A 19,806-nucleotide genomic window follows, 5' to 3' on the forward strand; every position below is an offset into this window, starting at 1 on the left:
AGCTTTCATAGACTATATTTATTTGCAATAATGAGCAAAGAAAACAGCACAAACCTGCGATAGCGGGGACGATAAGTAGGATTCCTTTGGACTTGCTGATGAATTTGTCCTCCTTCTGTAACCCCATCCTTGATTTCTCCCTCAACACCCTAAAACCGAGATAAAACAGACAAAATAAAAATCAGGGACACAGATGAAGTGTTACCTTACTTCACAGGCAGCATACTGACTGTATAGCCCAGTGACTTCAATATCAGCTTAGACAACAGCAAGTCTGTACAGAAACCCCAAGATACTAAGCCAAAAGACAGCAGATAAAGTCTTTATTTCAGCAAAGAAAAAGATCAAGAGCAGAACAAGAGCTAGCTGCGCTGCTCATGTTCCTAATAGTGAGGGACAATGCCAACAGTTAGTGTCCCCTCCCTGTCCCAAGGGAAAGGTAAAGAACCTGACAGAACTCTCCAATGCATACAAAGTAGGTTTCAAGACATGACATTGAACTGCAAAAAGGTAACTATGTTAGGGAAAGGCAGCTATTGACCCAGACACTTCTGTATTTGGAAGACTAACTGAAAGTTACCATGCTGAGCACTGCTAGGGACCTACTCTGACTTCATTAAGCAAGATCCTCTTTCCCCAAGAGAAAAAAACACCATGTTCAAGACAGAAAAATACTAAACTATGTCAAATACTCAGCTCATATATCCACTTGGTATCAGCCTGAGAGATTTCCCCTTTAGCTGAAAATGGATAAGGTTGTATTACAGCATTCTTTTCTCCTCAAAAGGTAAGACTACTGGCACATGAGGTCATCATGACTTACAGTTCTAATTTTATTATTCGTTGCTCCAAAATACTCCAAAATAAAGGATTCAACAAGAGATCTGGAAAGAGAATGTTTTCTGCATCTGAATCAGCACATAACAGAAGCTATTTATTCCTGATGCCTTCTGTAGCCCACTTAAAAATTGTTTGGAAAAAAAAAAAAACAAACAAAAAACAAAACATTTCTGAGCATTATAGAATTTATATCCACTTTGCAATACTGCTCTGTCTTGTTTATATTGAAATGCTTTGTTCTATGTAGCTTGACAGTTAAACCTGTGAGGAGTGGTCAATGTCTGCCTCACATAGTGAAGTGTGTGTGCCAGTAACAGAAAGATGTGGCTATTCAGTCTAGGAAAGCACAGACATGGGAGACCAAAGAAAAAGCAATATCTGAAAGAAAAAGAAACAAAATCAAACAAGTGTATTACTGTATCCCTTGTACTATGATCCTGTGCAAGTTTCAGCATAATCACCATTTCCCTTTTCCAGGATTTCTAACCAAGCAGTTGAAATTCTAGTGCTGCAATTCCAGACATATGAAAACACAAAGGCCTAAAAGGTCTTGTCTAAGAGACAGCATGCCAGAGGTTAACAAAGCATCATCCATCTCAACAGTAAGGAGGAATGCAAAGTCATCTTTTCATCAGCCAAAGCTCTCTTATAGCACTGGACAATTAGTGTTGCATTCACTGCTCTTTAAAAGATAGCACTGAATTCTTATATCTTTAATAGCAAAGCCCAAACACATTTCTCCCCACAGAATGCTGCATTGAAATCTCAGATAAAGAACAGTCTCTAGCTCCTTTAGTGACAAAAACTTTGATAAAGCTTTTACTGAAAAGCAATGCAGGCGCTATTTCCCTGTTCATCTTGAACAGAATGTTGATATGTCAGTATTTTATGCAGGCTCATTCTAAGCAGCTAGTTGAAAACATGAATTACCTAGCCTAGAAATATCAGTGATTCCCTGCATCCTCTGCAGTATCACAAGAATTCAATTAGCACATTCATATAGCTAACAATTACTCAGTTCTGCCAGTTTGAAGTGAAGCACACTTCCTGAATAAAGCTGCTATGCTGCCAGAAGTCACTAAATACAGTTTAACCAGAAAACAGAACCTAAGCTTTGAGATAGTTTTATTATACTGACAATAAATTATATTCATTTACTTCAAAAACTTCATCTGTACTATTAAAAGCACCAAACTCCCAGCACATGCATGATCAACTACATGATATACTTAACATTCTCCACTGAAGCCTTCTAACTCTACATACTACCTTTTAGTAATACTCCATGTCATCCTTAGAGATGGATGTAAAGAAATGTCAGCTTCTCACACACTTCCCTCTGAAGACTACCAAAATAGGTAAGCATGCTGTACTATCCCACAAAGACACCAAGTTTTAATCCCTCCCCTGAACAGAATGTCTTTAAGCATTTACTGTAACCCCAAGGAATTTTTTTCCACCCATCTTCAATTTTACTCATTAGTTCTTAAATTTCTTCAAATCATTCTCTAACTTTTATACATTAGTATTCATGTTTTCACATTCTCTCAATAGTGAGAGTATCAGCCTTTAAAATCTTTCCCAAGAAATTTTTACCTGATCTATGTGTATAACTTCTTTTGTCAGTAATGCACACAGTACTTAAGAGGATATCACCAATTCAAGGTTATTTCATGATCCATTGCCTGTAATAGTATTCTGATTACAGCTCCATGTCATGTCTACACTACCACAGCTTGTGGAAGACTGCAGCCTCTTCAGAGAACGAAATTAAAGAAGATTTCGATACAAAGTCCCATATTCCACAGAACTCCCCACACAGTTCAAATAAAAGTCCATTATAGTTGGTTAAAAGCCTCAGGCTGCTGAAGGTTCTCTTCACTCTTGAAGAAATTCATACTGTATACTCAAAAATAGGTCAAGTTAGTTATGTCTAGACTACAGACACACTTGAGCTAGCATGGCTAACAAAACAGCATCTAGCACTTAAAGCCCATAGAATTAAGTAAGGAGAAATAGGTCTTGCTTGGCTAGAAGGTTGGACTGGAGTTAACTAACATCAGTTACAAGTTCAAGGAGGCTGGAAGTCACCTCAACATATTAAAGCTGAACATTATTACAATCCATAAACTACAGCATTAAATTTTCCTCCCCCCACTTCTTTCCCCCCTACTCCTCCCCCCCCCCCCCCTTTAGTAAACAGTATGAGCAATGTGGCAACTGAGTTGTGGAAAAACCTTTTGCCTTTGTAGCCCAGTACATCAGAAGATGTACTGTGCAACAGGTCTAAGTACAGTGAAATCTATTCCTTGAAGTGTGCAACAGTTGTCTATAAACAAGGAAACATTCTTTAGACATAGAAGGCTGAGCGTAGCATCAGTAACTTAAGTTTAAGTCTCAGAAGTAGAGTTATTTCCATCTAACTATTTTGCAGGACTCACAGAGAGAGGCACCACCTTTATTCTCTGTGAATGGTACCCTGCAGCTCAGACATTGCTAACTTTCCTACCCCTCTGCAAATCAGAACAGAAGGAGGTCTCATTAAAGAGAAGCTTCTTTTGAAATACAGTAGAACTGCAGCTGCCAAATGAAGAGTTATGTTAATTGATGCAAGAAATTTCCAAAAATAAATGCTAATTGCTTCAGCTAATTCAGTCTACAAGCAATTGATCAAAAGCAAGCACACAAGACACAGCAAGATTTGGGTAAGTGAGTGGTTTCATTGACCTACACTAGGACAACTCAGAGGCAGTCCCAGCAGAGAGCCCTTTGGCATCCCTAACAAGATCTCACTAAAGTGGAGCTTTGATTTGTTCAGGCAGCTAATCAACAGGCTGGTAAGAAATCCCAGCAGAACTGGTCAGTCCTCAACTAGCTGATAGTGCAAGAATGGCCCAAAGGAATTTGCACAGAGCTCAGCAGGCATAACTGTGAAGAGTGTTGAAACAGCACTCTTGACTGCGCTCTTCACTGTGAGTGAGGTATCACTTAAGCAAATCATACACACCCAAGCTTATGTGATTAGACAGCATGCATTTAAGAGCATTCAAGGAACCGGCCACTATTAAGTTATCGCAGTCATGAGTTTATTTGGTTATCTGTTGAAGGCAGACATAGTACTGTAAGATCTCCAACATCTTTGACAGTGGAACAAAATCTACTTTTAAGCTCACAGATGACACCAAATCTAAAGGAACAATCAAGACATTGTTGGGCAGGCTGGACACTCAGAGGAATCTTGAACTGAAGAGGAAGACAAAAGAAACTTCATGAGCTGTTATCACTAGCACACTTTGAAGGTTATAATTCTTCCAGAATCATGGATTGCTGAAGAAGACCAGTTGCTTCTAATTTTTAATATGTATAATATTTATATATAAAATAATAATAATGTCTCTTAAAATTTCCAGACCCCAGACAAAAACATTGAGGTCTGCTGTGTTTTGGGTACCAGTCTGAGGATTTGGATATAAGCAAGTGTAAGGAAAATGACACGATAACATAATTTTGCTCCCCCTCTTACACCAAGTACTGGAATCTAAGTTACACTGTTACATGTAAGTCAGAGCTCCATCTGCAGGAATTTCCACCAGATATCCAAGAGAAAATGGTTCTGTGCGAGAACCTTGAGACTAAATGTTCCCTATGCCTGAAACAAGCCTCACACAATCAATCTTCAGGCAAAGCCCAGATATGTTTGCTCCTTTAAAATCTGAAGCGGGTCCCAGACAATATAAATACCATCAGCTAAAGCATTCACTAGACAGTTGAATGAGATACTCATTACAGGAGAGCAAGAGGAAGCAGAATTGATACAAGAACATCGCTAACTGACATTCCTCATTTTTAGTTTATTAGCTCACCAACAAAACTCTTAGCTCTCCGCTGCATGGAATGAAAGTATAAATTGCAAACTATCCCTACAGAGACACACTCAGTAATAAAGTATCAGCTACTACCACCAACTTCTAGCAGTCTCCAGGGCTTCATTCAGAAAGAACATCTTTCATGTTATTTAAAGTTTGGTGGTACCTTACAGCATTAAAAGACTTCAATAGACAAGCATCAACAGCTAGGCTATAAGGAAGGATGCCTCTATACTGACAATGCCACGGAACAAAATGGAGAGGTATGTTGCTTGGGTAAAGCAAGATTTTCATACTAGATCACCACATACTCCTGTAAAAGATCAGACTCAACTGTTAAAATATATATATATATATATACACACACACACACACTGTCAAACCTGCACTACATTCAAGTCATTGAATTGTTACAGGCACAAATGCAGCAAAAGTATAACACATAATAGTAACTGCCAGAATTACAGACACACATCACTTATTTAGACTTCCCTCTGCAAAATCTCACAGGAAAGCTTTCCAAACCTACACACTACATGTTTATAACATCTCTGTTCAAAGAGAAAAATGCATTCTTATACTGCACTGCTGCAGACAGTACTATGAAGGGACACTGTGTTAAGAGTAGCAACTAGTCTGTCAAACTACTACTGCACCATACAAAAACAATGAGCTTTTAAACAAAAAAGTTTCTCCAGTCAACCTTCACAAGTGATTGTCGCGATGCTTACTTTATGCAGTATGAATATTTCCTATTGCTTCATGTAAAGGGCATGGTTAACTGCATAGGTGTCTTATTTCTCAACAAGCAGATATCCTAACACTCAAAAAGATACTTAAGACAGTTCTAGAATGGGATGAAAATAAAGACACCCAGTAACAGAGCTATCACTGACAACATCAGCAACATGCTGGAAAAAGCCAGATTATTACTGAAGAACACTCACAACTTAAGTTGAACCTGTAGATCCTTCTCTTGAGAAAACTAGAATTACAGTGGAGGTAAAGTGACCATTGTTGAAAAATAAATAAAAATTAAACCTACACTTCGAGGTGGTCCACGGCGTCTGCCAAAATAGCCACGTCGGTAGCGGCGACGGTCTGCAGCATAGCGGCTGCCTTCTACAGGGACTCCATCTGGCCCAGTGACATTAGCTGCTTCTGCACCCTGGAAGACAAAAAAAAAAAATAAGCCATGGGTATGCAAGAGAAGATCCAAGTACAGCAAGAATGGGAAGGAAGATAAAACATGAAGCTTGTATGCATAAACATTATTTCCTAGCTATAGAGATTCCTTCATCACAGGTAGTGCAAAAGCAGGCCTGTTATTTATAATTCTGATGATACAGAGTGAGAATTTGAGTGCCATTCACTCCAGATATTAATACATTAAAAAGACTAGATATAAAGCAAAACTGGTGTTACATCTCAGAAGAATACTGAGAACTCCATGGGATTATACCTCTATGCCTCGGTAATCTCACCTTCTCTCCCTCGACCACATCAAATTCTACAGTCTCTCCATCACCAACACTGCGCAGATACTTCCGTGGGTTGTTCTTCTTTATAGCAGTCTTTAAATAAAGATACAGGAAGATACATTAGTTCACTTTACACCCTCAAAGCCTCATAGATGAGGAAAGAATAATCTTTCTGCTACAGTCTAAAAATCCACATACCAGATGATCAGCCACCACAACAGAACACATAAAATACATAGATCTCTTCTCACATTGTTTCCTCTTTACCAAGTCAGAATTTACTCCCTCAATATTTGTGAGCTTACAAAGCAGCTGTCACCCCAAGATTCCTTCTCTCAAGCCTACTGCATATCTGGACAATTCTGGATGAAATTTTTTTATTACCTGCATGCTCTACCAAGATAGCAACTGCAGAAATGATTACAAGACATACTGAACACGAAGAACTTAAAAATCAAGAGCATTTTGGAGGAGGTGCCATCAGTGACAAGGTATTTTAGTAATTCATGGTAACTAAAGAAGAATTACTTCAACTCTAAAATAACAGAAACAAGCATTTTACCTAAGCACTGTAAGGGAGAACCCAGAAAGTTAAGCAAGTCCCTACCAAACACAGGGAAACAGTACTAGAACAGATTACCTCAGACATCTTTCAGACAAACACTAAAACGTTATTAACAACATCATTTAGATCCAGTTGGTATTACTTTCAATCCCTAAACTCACAGAAACACACTGTTGATAGGCTGAAAAAAATCATTCTAGAGTGCTTTCCAGTTGGAGGCATGCTTCCAGATTCCTAAAATGCATTAGGCAAGGCAAAGCAAGACAAGGCTACTATCAGCTCATTAAGTACAGGTTTACAAACGTAAGAGACTGAAGAACACTAAACAACACGTACTCTCAAGATGCCAATATGTCAAGCCAGCATTTGATTTTTCTTTTTACTGAAGTATGCTTCAATTAAAGACCAATATACTTCAAGTTTCCTGATACAAGTGTCTTGTTAGCATAAATGAGGCAGGTATAGATCTAAAACTTAGAAGTACACAAATCCCACTTCAGAGATGGGGTGCAAGGTAAAAACAGAAAAAGTCATCTGCAGTTTACAAAAAGCAGGCCAAATGAAGATTATCCAGTTGTTGCCAGTGCATGGCAACTATAGTCACTTATCAACAGTGGGGAATATTTTAGGCTACTGAAGTACCAAATGAAAAATTCTAGTCAGTTTAAGCTCAGCTTGACCAGTTTAGAAAACATACTTTTATTTGTTGATGAAAAACCACCCCCCCTTCCTTTAAGGCAATAGGCCTACATGTCCTTGTAGCACTGCAGCTGCACACCTAGACAGTTATTCTCTGTACCCTGCAGTGTCCCTGAAGAACTGCATAGGCAGTATTGATACCAAAGCAAAATAACAATCCAAGAATTTTTCTGATACAGGAACAGAATGAACTGCTCAAGTACATTCTTTTGGGAAACAACACAACATGCAGACTCCCACTCTCCAAGAGAGACAACTTGCTTTCCTGCTAAATTTTTAGTAACAGCACATTACTAAAACCATCTGGAAGTGCTAGCTTTTCAATAAGCGAGAAATATTAATACTAAAATTGTTGTCTTACTGTAGATTAAGGGTTTAATTATTCCACTACTACTTGTATTGAAATAATTGGAATGACCTCAATAGACTTGTGCTTTGACATGTCAAGAAGTTGTATTTTCAAGTCTTCTTTCTTGCAAAGGGGGAGGAGTAGAGAACTATAAGATCTCCTTTCAGCAAAGGGCATACTTCAGATAAATAAGAAAAGTAAAGGAAGATGAATTCAGCAGGACTTCACAACTACTATTTCAAACTTGCATATAGAGACTTCAGAATTTAGATTTGCAACTGAATAGGAGACAGAAGCTACCACTTGGTAGACTTGGTTCATTTTATGAAGGCAACCAGGAATAATTCAGAGTACATCCCAGAATTCAGAGTAGAAACTATGATTCTGCTACTGCTACACCAGTAGTAGGTATACACTGAAGAAGTAAGATGCTTAGAGGCCTGAACTTTAGGCTTGGTGAAAAGACTTCCACACTGTATGCCCAGGGAGAAGAGAATACTGTTCTTCCTGCTGCTGCTCATCACCATCCTTCAGGGCCCTGATTCAAGGGACAGATTATTTGTATTGACACAGTTTATTGCTCGGTGCTAAGATCTTTTCCAAAGGGACACCAATGAACAGAAGGCTATGACAGACTTCAGAGTTAGTTCAGTACTCTGTTTGGAAAAGTTCCTTCCACACACAATATCACATCGTGTTTACATCCGGTACAGTTACAGTAAAAGCCATGATCTGCCACACCAGTTACTGATACATCTATATTAGGCTGCACTATAAGCACTATAACGTAAGAGGAAAACAGATCAGTTCAGACAAGAAAAAGAAAGCCATTTATCTCATTCACTGCACTAGCTTCCTCTTTGCTGCTTCTTGATTCCAAGTCTCTCTCATTAAGTTTAACTTCTCTGGCTACACATACTTCTAATAGGGTTAAACTGCAAGACACCCCAACACACTCCACAAGTCAACTGCACAGAGATGCAAGCAAGACAAAGCCAAGCAAGACTCTCTCTTCACCATACTACTGTTTGGGTCCTCTGCAAGACAAAGGGTTAATTCAAAGCAAGCTATGCATGTCCTAAAGCGAAAAGCATTTTAATCTGTGCTCAGTTTATAGATAGCATCCAATAGCCATACACTGAGAATTAACCCCCTATCCTGATCATGAGACCAGGCTGTTCCCTTCTGTGTGTGTACACATGGGCAGTGGAGGGGGGTGGTCTCTGTTTAACTAGGTCAACCTTATTCTTAAAGGATTAGCTCTGTAATCCAGCCCATTCCAGGCTGGGTGTAGGGGAAGTAGAGGAGGAGCTGCACATGCACTAACCAAAGACAGGGGAGCTCTCAGCAGAATGTCTGTAGGACTCATTCTCCTTCCTCACAGCCCATCAGATCTGGCTCCCCACCCAAGAAGGGCTCTCCAACACTGAGCAATGGCCACAAGGCCCCATGATCAAGGATCTCCTTCCAGCAAATTATGGGAGGAAAAATAAGGCATATCACCCCTTTACACCCTCACTTCCTGCTACTGTGTATTAAAACAACTCAAAACTAAGAAACTTCAGAATATGTGATTGCAGCTGAGGCAGGCTGCATTTGGGAGAACCTACTCTATCACACAGAGCCTACAAACAAGTTATATTTGATGTGAGCTTGCATGCCATGTAGTATTTCTAAAACATCAAGCTAGTTTCGCTTTAGTGTTTGTGTCTAGAGCATCTCATTTTTTGTGGTGGAAAAGAAATCAAAGTTCCACCACCAGTTTACAAACAACTCCACACATGATGAAACAGCATAGACAGTAGCTTGCTGCTGGCCTTCATTGTTTTTGAAGCCTCCACACAGTCTTCCCATAGAAAATGATGCTCTGTGTCATTTTTGTCATCAGAAGGACAGCTGGATGTCCTCACACAAATCTCAGAGACACCTTGTTTTCAAGGCAGTTTTATAATGCTATCTATGCAAAATAGGTTTTACTACAAGAAATTTTGTGTACCTTTTTCTAGATACAATGCCACTGTGCTGTTGATATGCATCTGAATCAGTGTGCACAGAACATATGGTTGTCAAAGCAAAGGGACTGTTAGAGATTTGTTTATTAAGACCTCTTGAGGCATTCATATACGAATCAAGAGCTCTCACTACTAGTCTACTAACTCAACTAGGAATGCATACTGAGAACATGGACTGGCACTACCTTCAGTTGTTCCAGGCACTAGTCTTACTCAGTTTCATCCATTTTATGGATAATGAGTCTAAACCCCTTGTTATGACAAGAAACAGTTATGATGTTTAGTTTAGTTTGTGGCTTCATGACTAACTTGGCATTCAGCAGCAATTTTAACTACACACACACACCCTCTTTCCTCAGTGACCAACTCTGAGGGTAAGTTCACCAGTTATATTTCATGGAGATTCTGTCACTTTCATGCTACAGAGGAATCTTGGGATTTTAACAATCACATAGGCAGCAGATCTTTCATACGAGACAAGCTCAAAGTGCAGTATTTCATTTGTTGCTATAGCTTTAGATGATGCAAAAGCAGATCTAAGCCAGCCAATCAGTTAGCATCAGAATGCAGGCAGCATCCTCAGCCTTCCCACAAGTTGTCTGTGACCCAAGGCTCGTGATATAAACTTAGAACAGCCTACCAACAGTTCACAGAAGGTTAGCCAATGGCAGGCTGATTGGCAGCCTCTCCCTCCTTGGGCACACTCAGCACACAGGCTTCCATCCCTTCTTCTCAAGAACAGCTGCCTCACACAGCAACAGCTGATGGCAACCCAACCTGGTCAAAAGCCAGGCCAGATCACTTTCTCTCCAATACTAGGAAGGGCAGACAGAACAGACGCACAGATTAAGATGGTGGGAAAAAACAAGACACAGGAGAAAAATGACAAAGTAGAGGAAATGGGGGGGAAAGACAGGTAAAAACCATCTCTGGGTGCAGGTGGAGCTTTAATGTTCAAATTAAGGCAGACACACACAAGACAGCATGAAGGTCTGCAGTATCTACTCCTTCAAATATGACTTTGAGAGAGGAAGAAAACACACCCTTGTATTCCTCCCTGAAACACATGCATGCCAACTTGAGATATCTGAAGTAAATATTTTAAGAAGCAGTCAAGGTAAGCTGACCCCAGTGAACCAGGAGTTCTAAAAGTTACACTAGAAGCCTATTGTAGGCCAAGGACAACATTTATCTTTAGCTACAAATACCACACTCTTACCTGATGAACAAACACATCTTCTTTGGTATCATTTCTGCAAACAGAAAGTAACAAGTCATAAGAGTTCAGACTAACAGACTTAAATAGAGATCTCTGACTTCACAAGTAAGGCCTCCCTTCCACCAGCCCATCAAACATCGCCTGGATTCCACACATTCTGTATTAGGCTATGCTATCAAGACCCCAGTCTGACTTTTCCAGGATCCTACCTTTAATAGCAGTAAGAACTTCTCATTCTTCAGAGAAGTGAGGGAACAGGAGGGAGGGAGGTGCCCCATAATTCATAGGGAAGTGTTTTGTGTTGAAACAAGAGACTGAATAAGTAATGACTGGACTACTTGCCTTTCACTGTACCACTACCCCAACTCCCAGAACCTCCACAGTGCCTGCAACCTGATCTGTTATCCCAGAGGTCAAGCAACACTACCAACAGGACTGGCCACAGCTGTTAATAACTCTCCTTTCAGTGAAGCTTAAAGCAACCCTGCACAAGGTGCTAAGAGCATCCACTGGTGAGAGAGCCAGAAAACAACTCATATGGTTGTCTAGATTACACCAGCCAGTTCAGCCTCCCGCATGTAAAACCTGAAGATGTATGAAGATACAGAACTGACACAACAGGAAAAACCTAGATTCAACAGTCTAGTATGTTCACTCAGTTCTCTGTAGAAGGAGCAGGTACATCCTTCACAAAGGCTTTGTGAAGATAATATCATTCTAACCTTGCTATGCTTGGAATAAGTAACTTCAGCTTTGTGAGCTTCAGATCCACAAAACAGGACTCTTCTACCCCATTCTAGTGTTCAACTAACCCAGACCTGCCTGCTACGTAGCATTTCAGGGGCTTGCAGGAAAAGAAGTACGTGTCTCGCAAGATGTGACCTACAGTCTGGTAACCCTGCCCACAGCAGGGGGGTTAGAACTTCAACATCTTTAAGGCCCCTTCCAACCCAAGCAATACTATGAGTCTACTAAGTGTTCACTATGCAGGGACCATTTCTCATAAATCATACATTTAAGCCCCTCAACAGATATTCCAGCCTTAAAAGTCAGAGTTCCCTGCAGCTAAGCATGGGTCTCATGAACCGGAAGTTGGAGGTGTGACAAACAGCCTCTTACAGCTGACTATTACTGGTGCCACTCAGATGCTCATTTATGTTTAGAGAGGAAAAAAAACCACAACAATAAAACAAAAACAAAAACCAAAAGATCTGCAAACCCAGGCCTAAAATACTTTCAGTTATATGATATTGGGAAATAAATAAATAAATAAATATCAGATGTACTTAGTTATTTTGACTAACATCTTAACACACTAGATTTTTAGCCACAAATATTTCCCCTCAACTTCCAGTCTTCCTCATACCTTAAAGCCACATAGTGATGAAAGATAAGACAGCATATTATAGATATAATAGCTATCTATATATCTATCTGTAATACAACTCATTAGAATTGTAGCATGAGTAAACATGAAAAGTAATTAATAGACCAAATTTGTACTGAATTTAACATTCTATATTTTCTACCCCACACATACCACTGGGCAAAGGACCACCTCAGAGGAAACTCAAGTTTACTGAATGCCTGACCACTAAGTACACAAGCTTGCAGTCAGCTCTTTTGGTCACTGTTTGAACCAATAACACACAGTATATTATCCATATAATGAGTCCTTATACAGTATATGCATGGCCACCAATTTAAACATACCTGTTAATAAAGCCATATCCATTTCTGACGTTGAACCACTTGACCGTGCCAAGAACTTTTGTTGCTGGAAAAATAGTTCAAACATAATTACTATAATCAATAATAATACAAAAGTGTCACAAAAACGCTTTTATATCTGCATGTGATGTCTCAAACCAGACATTGTCTCCTTCCTTAATGCTACAGGTGTACTTTCAACTCCATTTCAGTTTATACCAATGCAGTAGCAGGAAGTATTGCTTCCACTTGCTGCATGGTAGCTTCCACCATCTACAATCAAGTCCACCCTTATTTTACATAGAGTCAGCCATTCATTTTCCATCTCCATTTTTTTTTTTTTCTTATTCCAGAAACAAGAAATGAACCTTTAAACCTCTGGTGACTGCCAGTCACATGTTCTCTTTAGCTCAGTAGTTGTATGTTTTTCACATCTAGCAGAAAGAACCTGTTTAGAAGCAGTCTTTCACTCAAACATCCCTCCTTTCTTCTTCCTTGGAAATGTGAGCTGGCTGAAGAAGCAGTATGGCAGAGACCATCCAACAATCTCACATGAGAATGGCAGCACATGTTTATTTTTATGCACGATCTCTCTCTTGCGTCGTAAACCTCACTCTAAACAAAAACCAACATCTGCTTCATGTTTATATTTCTCACTCCAGAACTCTTCCATGAAGTATCAGCTGTAAACTGATCAACTATATGCCCTGAAGCTTCGAGAAAGAAGACAACTTCTTGTCTCACAATAGCAAACTCGCATCTTAAGTAGAAATCAGACTGTAGTTTCTTGAAGGATCTGGTGGAACTTGTTCCACCAACACGTGGGCAATGTGTGGGAAGGACTCAGTTGTGATGGAGGTAGTTCAACCTCTTTCTTGTCAGCAACTGGGCGGGGACTACAAGCTTTTCCCTTTCCAGACCTGCAGGAAAGGGAGAACTTGGGGATCTATAACAGTTATTTACTACACTGCAACTGTGTGGCAGTGCTGTATGTAATACACCAAGTCAAACAGTCACACTGCATAATTTGACCAGCAGACACTTGCAAAGGATCTAGTCAGACAAATGCCAACTTTCTTAGGGGGGAGAAAAAAAAAAAAAAAAAAAAAAAAAGAGTAACAATTAAAGGGGAAAAAGACTTCTAGGGACAGCTTCCAGATCAGAATCCTAAGTCAGCCTGCTTGAGGCAAAAAGAAAACATTCTGGAAACAATTACCTTCTTTTGTATTCTTCCCTAAACATTCACAGGGCAATAGCATAGCTAAACAGACCTCTGGCCCTACGCAGTCTTGCCACTGACATACATACACACCTTCCTGACAGACAAAAAGTGACCTTATCCTCCAGATACACAGCTACAATAGAAATGTTTGCTGGTAGAAGTCCACTGTTACACTGTTGTTGAGGTCTACTGGAAGAAGCCACAGACTGCTTTAGCATCGCACTTCAGTGAAGGTTTTGGCAGATGCTCATATTTCAGCAGCAAACATTTATATTCATTAAAGGCAAAATCATGGAAGACCATAATTGTTACTAGAGAAAAAAAGGCTGTGTCTAGTACAGCATCCATTCCCAGCTTTCCCCTCATTTTCAAGATGAGGGAAGTCCAAGTTTTGCTACCCAGCATTGACTGAAGGATAACAGTTACCACTCTTATAATAGGTTTAGTTTCATCAGGTCATAGCTAGGTCCAGATACTTGTTGCTATTATGAAGGTACAGAACACAGGCAAGAGCTCACTGCACTGAGCAAGTCAACAGAAAGAAGTGGGGGAAGAAGACAATTTGAGGGTTTTAGTCTTCTTTAATAAAGAAGGCTAATACCACCGATTGCCTTATCATCATTCTTTTCTTCCATCAAAACAGCCATGAATACATTGGCCTGCTTCAATCAGACCAGGAGAAGGATGAGAAGCCTGACAATCATAAAACTCTCAGAGGAGTCAGAAAACTAGCGGAAGGTAGTCAAAATTCATCCTACATGGCCAGTTGGCTGCTGATAAATGGAAATCTGCACACACAGAACAACACTCTTCCTTTTGCACAAGCTGTGCAACTGTAGGAAGGAAGCCCCCAGCACATTCCTAAGATGGCATACTAGGCAAGTAGTATTTCCCCGCCTGTATTAGTGTTAACAGTGTCCCCTTAAGCATCACCAAGAGGGTAAGAACATTAGACATCAGTATTATGCTCGATCTCCATGTGATCATAGCACAGCTGTTGTTAAGCCTGGGCTGTCATAGTGGAGAGATCAGGCAGGTAGAAGGACAAGCCCAGAGGAAACCATAAGCAGTTTCACTGGCAATTCAAAGAAGGCAGTTAATGTGATGAGTCTTATCCCACTGGCAAGCAAAATCTCAGAGATCTACAAGATGCTGTGCACATATCAGGGGAATCATAAGCCACTCCTACCCACATTTAAATAGCCTTGTTTTCCTTAATTCAGCAGTGAAAAGCACGTGAAAGCTGATTTGTCCTTATACCTAGAAGTCAGACACTCGGACACACTAGGGAAGCCTCAAACCTTGCTTCCAGTGTGATCTTTTGGAGAGGAGATTGAAGTGCACTGTACCATAAGACCTATTACAAGACTACTACATACTTTTGAGCCCACTTTTAATTACATCATTTCCTCACATCCAAGGAAAAAGCTTGCCTAACATCAAGGTCAGTTTGCAAAAGCATCACCACAGTGGGTTATTTTTCCTACTAGACCAGGAAAACACTCCCTCTTTGCCCCCTCCAGGAAAAGGGGGTTGGGTTGGAAGTGGGGGCTTGATCTGCATGAAACTATTACCAAGAACATACCACTAATCTACTTTGCTAGGCTGCTTCCCACTGTAGTTCCAATGAGGTCTTTACCTGCTCCTGCATCTGTTGCATTAAGATTTCAGTTCTAAAGAGAAGATGCTGCTCAGGGAGCTCAGGGCTCTGCATTAGTAGTAAGCTTTACTTTTGTCTTGTTAACCTCTTAAAGTTAAGTGGTTATTAATAGTCGATTATAAGTAAGATAAATAGGTTACAAACAGTAGCTTGCTTCCATTAGAGCAGTTTCAGCGTAGACTTACATCCAGGCCATTTCAACAGGTTGGTCCTGTTTAGCTACAGTTTAAGCAGAAAAAAAAACATATTAGGTATGCACAGGGCTGGAGCACTGAGACAGCAATTTGGTACTTTCGCTACTGTAAAAGAAATAGTTAAAAAATAAAACAAAAAAAACCAACCAAACAAACAAAAAACAACAGATCCTAGAGACATTATTGGAGCAGCTGCCGTCCTTTAAGAGTAAAGAAGTTCAGCCAAGACTTCAGAGATCCGGGCTCACGGTTATATCCGCTTGCTCTGCCAACAGCCGATTCCGGCAGTACGCTCGTAGCCCCACGCCCGCCCGTACCGCTCCGGGCGGGGCCGGGACGCTCAGCCCGCACAACCGCGGGCTCACCCCACACAGCAGGTGCCGGCAAGCCTGCTCCGCCGCTAGCGGCTCTCCAACATGGCTGCGCTCGCTTTCTCCGCTGCCCACGCAGTCCCCGCCCGACAATCCTTGACACGGGGGCCCCCGTATAATAAGGAGTGGGAAGCCGCGCCCCAGCTCCGCGCACGACCGGCAGCGGCGCCGCCGCCCAACTTCGCGCCGAGTTGCGTGCGAGCCAGGCCCCGCTCCACTGGCAGCTCCCCCCGAAGCCGCCGCCACCCCGCGCCCAGCCTGACTCACGGCTGCAGGGAACGGAGGGAGGACTGGGGAGTCTGCAAGCGGGCGGTGGCTCCACCCGGCCCGGGGCACAGCGCGAACACACCGTCAACCCTCCTCCCGCAGTGGGGCGAGCGCGAAGCCGCTACACGATACCCCTCGCACCCACCCAGCACCCACCGAGCACTTTCTTCTCCGTCTCCCCTGCGGCGGCGGCAGCGGTCGCAGAGCCGGACTCGGCGGGTGCCACCTCGCCGCCCGATGCTCCAGGCGCGGCGCCGCTGACAGGGCTCTTGGGCTTGACGTCCGGGGGGGAGCCGGCAGCAGGGGGCGACGGCGGCGCGGGGGCAGCTGCGGCGGGCGTCATGCCGCTAGCGGCGCTGATTTCCGCCGCCTCGCTCATGTTAGTTGGTAACAGGACGGGCGCACAGCGCGGAACAGCTGCTGTTCGAGCCCGCGCTGGGTCTTACTGCCCCTAAAATGGCCCCGCCGAAGTTTTAACACAGTCAGCGGGGGCCGGCGCCGGGACTTGCGCCGCCTCATTAGCATTTAAAGGGGCCGCACCGTGGTCGCGGCTGGACCGAGTGAGCGGGTGACGGCGTGGGGATCGGCCCCGGTGAGGTGAGGCGCCCGCGCCGTACGCGCTTGAGTGTGCCCGTGCGGTGTACAGGTGGCCGTGTGTGCCGCTCGAGTGCGGGTGTGAGCGCCGAGCGTGGGGCGTGCGTGTGTGTGTGTGTGTGTGTGTGCGCGCGCGTGTGGAGCTGAGCGCCGCCCGTGCATGCCCGTCTGTGTGGGTACCCGCAGTAGACCCTCTGTGCGTGGGGTTGTGTATAGATACATACGCACGACTGCAGTCGAGAGTCCGAGATGTCAGTAGGCGCGTAGCCGTGCGTTGCTGCTTGCTCCCACCCGTGTGTAGACAAACCCGCTTCGGTGCTCTGGCGGCGGTGCCTGTGAACGCGCGTCTGCCCCGTGCTCTGTATGGCGGATCAGTTCGTTCTGGACGCGAGTTCGCGTGCTCTCCGTTGGAGACAAACGTCTAGATGAGGTGAGCGTGTGTGTGCGCCTTGGTTTTGTTGCCCCTGTTTCTTGCCACGCTGCTACTTAACTTACCCGTGGTGAAATTTGCAGCCCCTCGAACTTAGTTTCATCCCACTGCTGCCTCTTTCCCTCGCAGCTGCGCTTGTATCTCTCTCACCTTCCTTCCTGCCTTGTCTTTTTTTCCTGCTCTTCCCAGTTTTTGAACAGCCTCCTAAGTGTCCTTATGGTGATGTTTCTGCTGCCATGTAGCCATCGTTAATTATTGCCTCTGCCTTGTGTCCTTTTGCATTTTGCAAAAGCTGCAAAGTTATGCAAGGAAAAGTTAAGAAATACTAGAATTGAGATTACTTTTAAGCTTGAAATTCAGTCCCCCTTTGAGTAGGGATAATTGTACTTTTCTTAATTAGATACAGAATTTATTGGGACTACTTCTATTTAGCATCTTTATTAATGATCTTGATGAGGGGACTGAGTGCATTCTCAGTAAGTTTGCAGATGATACCAGATTGAGTGGGAGTGTTGATCTTCCAGAGAGGAGAAAAGTGCTACAGAGTGACCTGGATAGACTGGATCAATGGGCCAAGGTTAACGGCATGAGTTTCAATAGGGCCAAGTGTCGGATCCTGCATTTTGGTCACAACAACCCCAGGCAACCCTACAGGCTTGGGGAGGAGTGGCTGGAAAGCTGCCTGTCGGAAGGGGACCTTGGTGTGCTGATGGACAGTAGGCTGAATATGAGCCAGCAGTGTGCCCGGGTGGTCAAGAAGGCCAATGGCATCCTGGCTTGTGTCAGGAATGGTGTGGTGAGCAGGACTAGGGAAGTCATCCTGCCCCTGTACTCAGCATTGGTGAGGCTTCACTTCGAGTACTGTGTTCAGTTTTGGGCATCTCAATACAGAAAGGACACTGAGGTTCTGGAGCAGGTCCAAAGAAGGGCAACAAGGCTTGTGAAGGGCTTGGAGAATTTGACCTATGAAGAGAGACCGAAGGAACTGGGCCTCTTTAGTCTGGGAAAAGGGAGGCTGAGGGGAGACCTTATTGCTTTCTTCCAATATCTGGAAGGTGCTTACAGCAAGAGAGGTGTTGGTCTCTTCTCACTGGTGACAGGATGAGGGGAAACGGCCTTGAGCTGTGCCAGGGTGTATGGGAAACTGGTAATCACAGTCTGAAACTCTGATTAATCAGCTGAAGCGAGTGTCAGGTCAGCTGTGGGAGCACAGGTGAGAGTAATTTAGCTGTGCTCCCAAAAGGAGTGGAGCTTGACTCCACCTCCTCTAGTCCTCAATTAAGGGCTGACTACTACTGCGGTAGCATCTCTTGGAGATCACTCCTTGGTGGAGAGTGCCTCAGTGTTTCTCAGCAGACCAAAGGCTTCCATATGTGTGAGTTTTTTCTGTAAGTAACCTTTTGGATATTTCCTACCATCTTTACATTATTGTCACTTTATACAGGGTAAGTTTAGATTGGATATCAGGAAGCACTTCTTTACTGAAAGAGTAGTTAAGCACTGGAATAGGCTCTCCAGGGAAGTGGTTGAGTCACCATCATTGATATGTTTGGATGTGGTGCTCAGGAACATGATTTAGCTGAGGGTTGTTAAAGTTAGGGTACTATGGTTAGGTTGGGGATGGAAATGATGATCTTGAAGGTCTTTTCCAACCAGAGTAGTTCTATATTTCTATGATTCAATGATTCTTCTTGTACCTTTCTTTGGGATTTTGCAGGGCTTTTACTGCTATGTATCCATCGTCCTCAAGACTTAATGAATGTGTTTTAACCACAATTCTGGAGTCAGGGAGCTGAGGCAAAAAGAGACTACTGCTACTGTTTTCAGTTGTCTGCTGATTCTGGGTAGTTGCTTGAACACATATATTTCTTTTTCAAGTAGCTTGCTGTTTCTACAGTTTGAGTGGGACCTGAAACACTTGCATGAGGCTGGGACATGTGGCACAGGAACAGAGGAGGTTCATATCTTCGTATGGAGGCTAGGCAAGATGCCTTAAATGTCATGACACGTTGAATGGCATCTATTGCTTATACAAAGCAGATTTTTGGCTTTACCTAGAAGTGCACAGGCTGAGGAGGGCAGGGTAGCCCCTGGGTATGCTGAGGGAAGGTTGTTTATATCCTGACTCCAGGTGAAGTTGTTTTCAGGCTGCCATGTCAGGCTGGAAGCCTGCCCTTCTTGTAGAGTTGGGTTTTGAGCCCCACCTTTTCTCTTGCTCTTTTACACTGTTGAGCATAGGTTATCATTCACTGTGTGCAGTATTTCTCTCCTCAGGTTACTGATTCTTCCAGTGGTCCATGTGGGCTTCTCAGGGAACTGCACTCCAT

General features: G+C 42.8%; 1 protein-coding gene across 1 annotated transcript in view; it reads right to left on the reverse strand.

Annotated features, from left to right (window-relative positions):
• Nucleotides 1–16,917, reverse strand: part of YBX3 (Y-box binding protein 3) — a 23,543-nt gene extending 6,626 nt beyond the window's left edge. The window contains exons 1-6 of the mRNA XM_072347228.1: nucleotides 16,612–16,917; nucleotides 12,745–12,808; nucleotides 11,032–11,065; nucleotides 6,191–6,280; nucleotides 5,752–5,874; nucleotides 55–149 (exon numbers count right to left, since the gene is read on the reverse strand). Coding sequence (XP_072203329.1) covers nucleotides 55–149; nucleotides 5,752–5,874; nucleotides 6,191–6,280; nucleotides 11,032–11,065; nucleotides 12,745–12,808; nucleotides 16,612–16,834 — 629 coding nt within the window. The 5' untranslated portion in view covers nucleotides 16,835–16,917. The remainder of the gene's footprint in view (nucleotides 1–54; nucleotides 150–5,751; nucleotides 5,875–6,190; nucleotides 6,281–11,031; nucleotides 11,066–12,744; nucleotides 12,809–16,611) is intronic.
• Nucleotides 16,918–19,806: the final 2,889 nt, after the last annotated feature.

Source organism: Excalfactoria chinensis, chromosome 1, assembly GCF_039878825.1.
Source record: "Excalfactoria chinensis isolate bCotChi1 chromosome 1, bCotChi1.hap2, whole genome shotgun sequence".
NCBI classification, from domain to species: Eukaryota; Metazoa; Chordata; class Aves; order Galliformes; family Phasianidae; genus Excalfactoria; species Excalfactoria chinensis.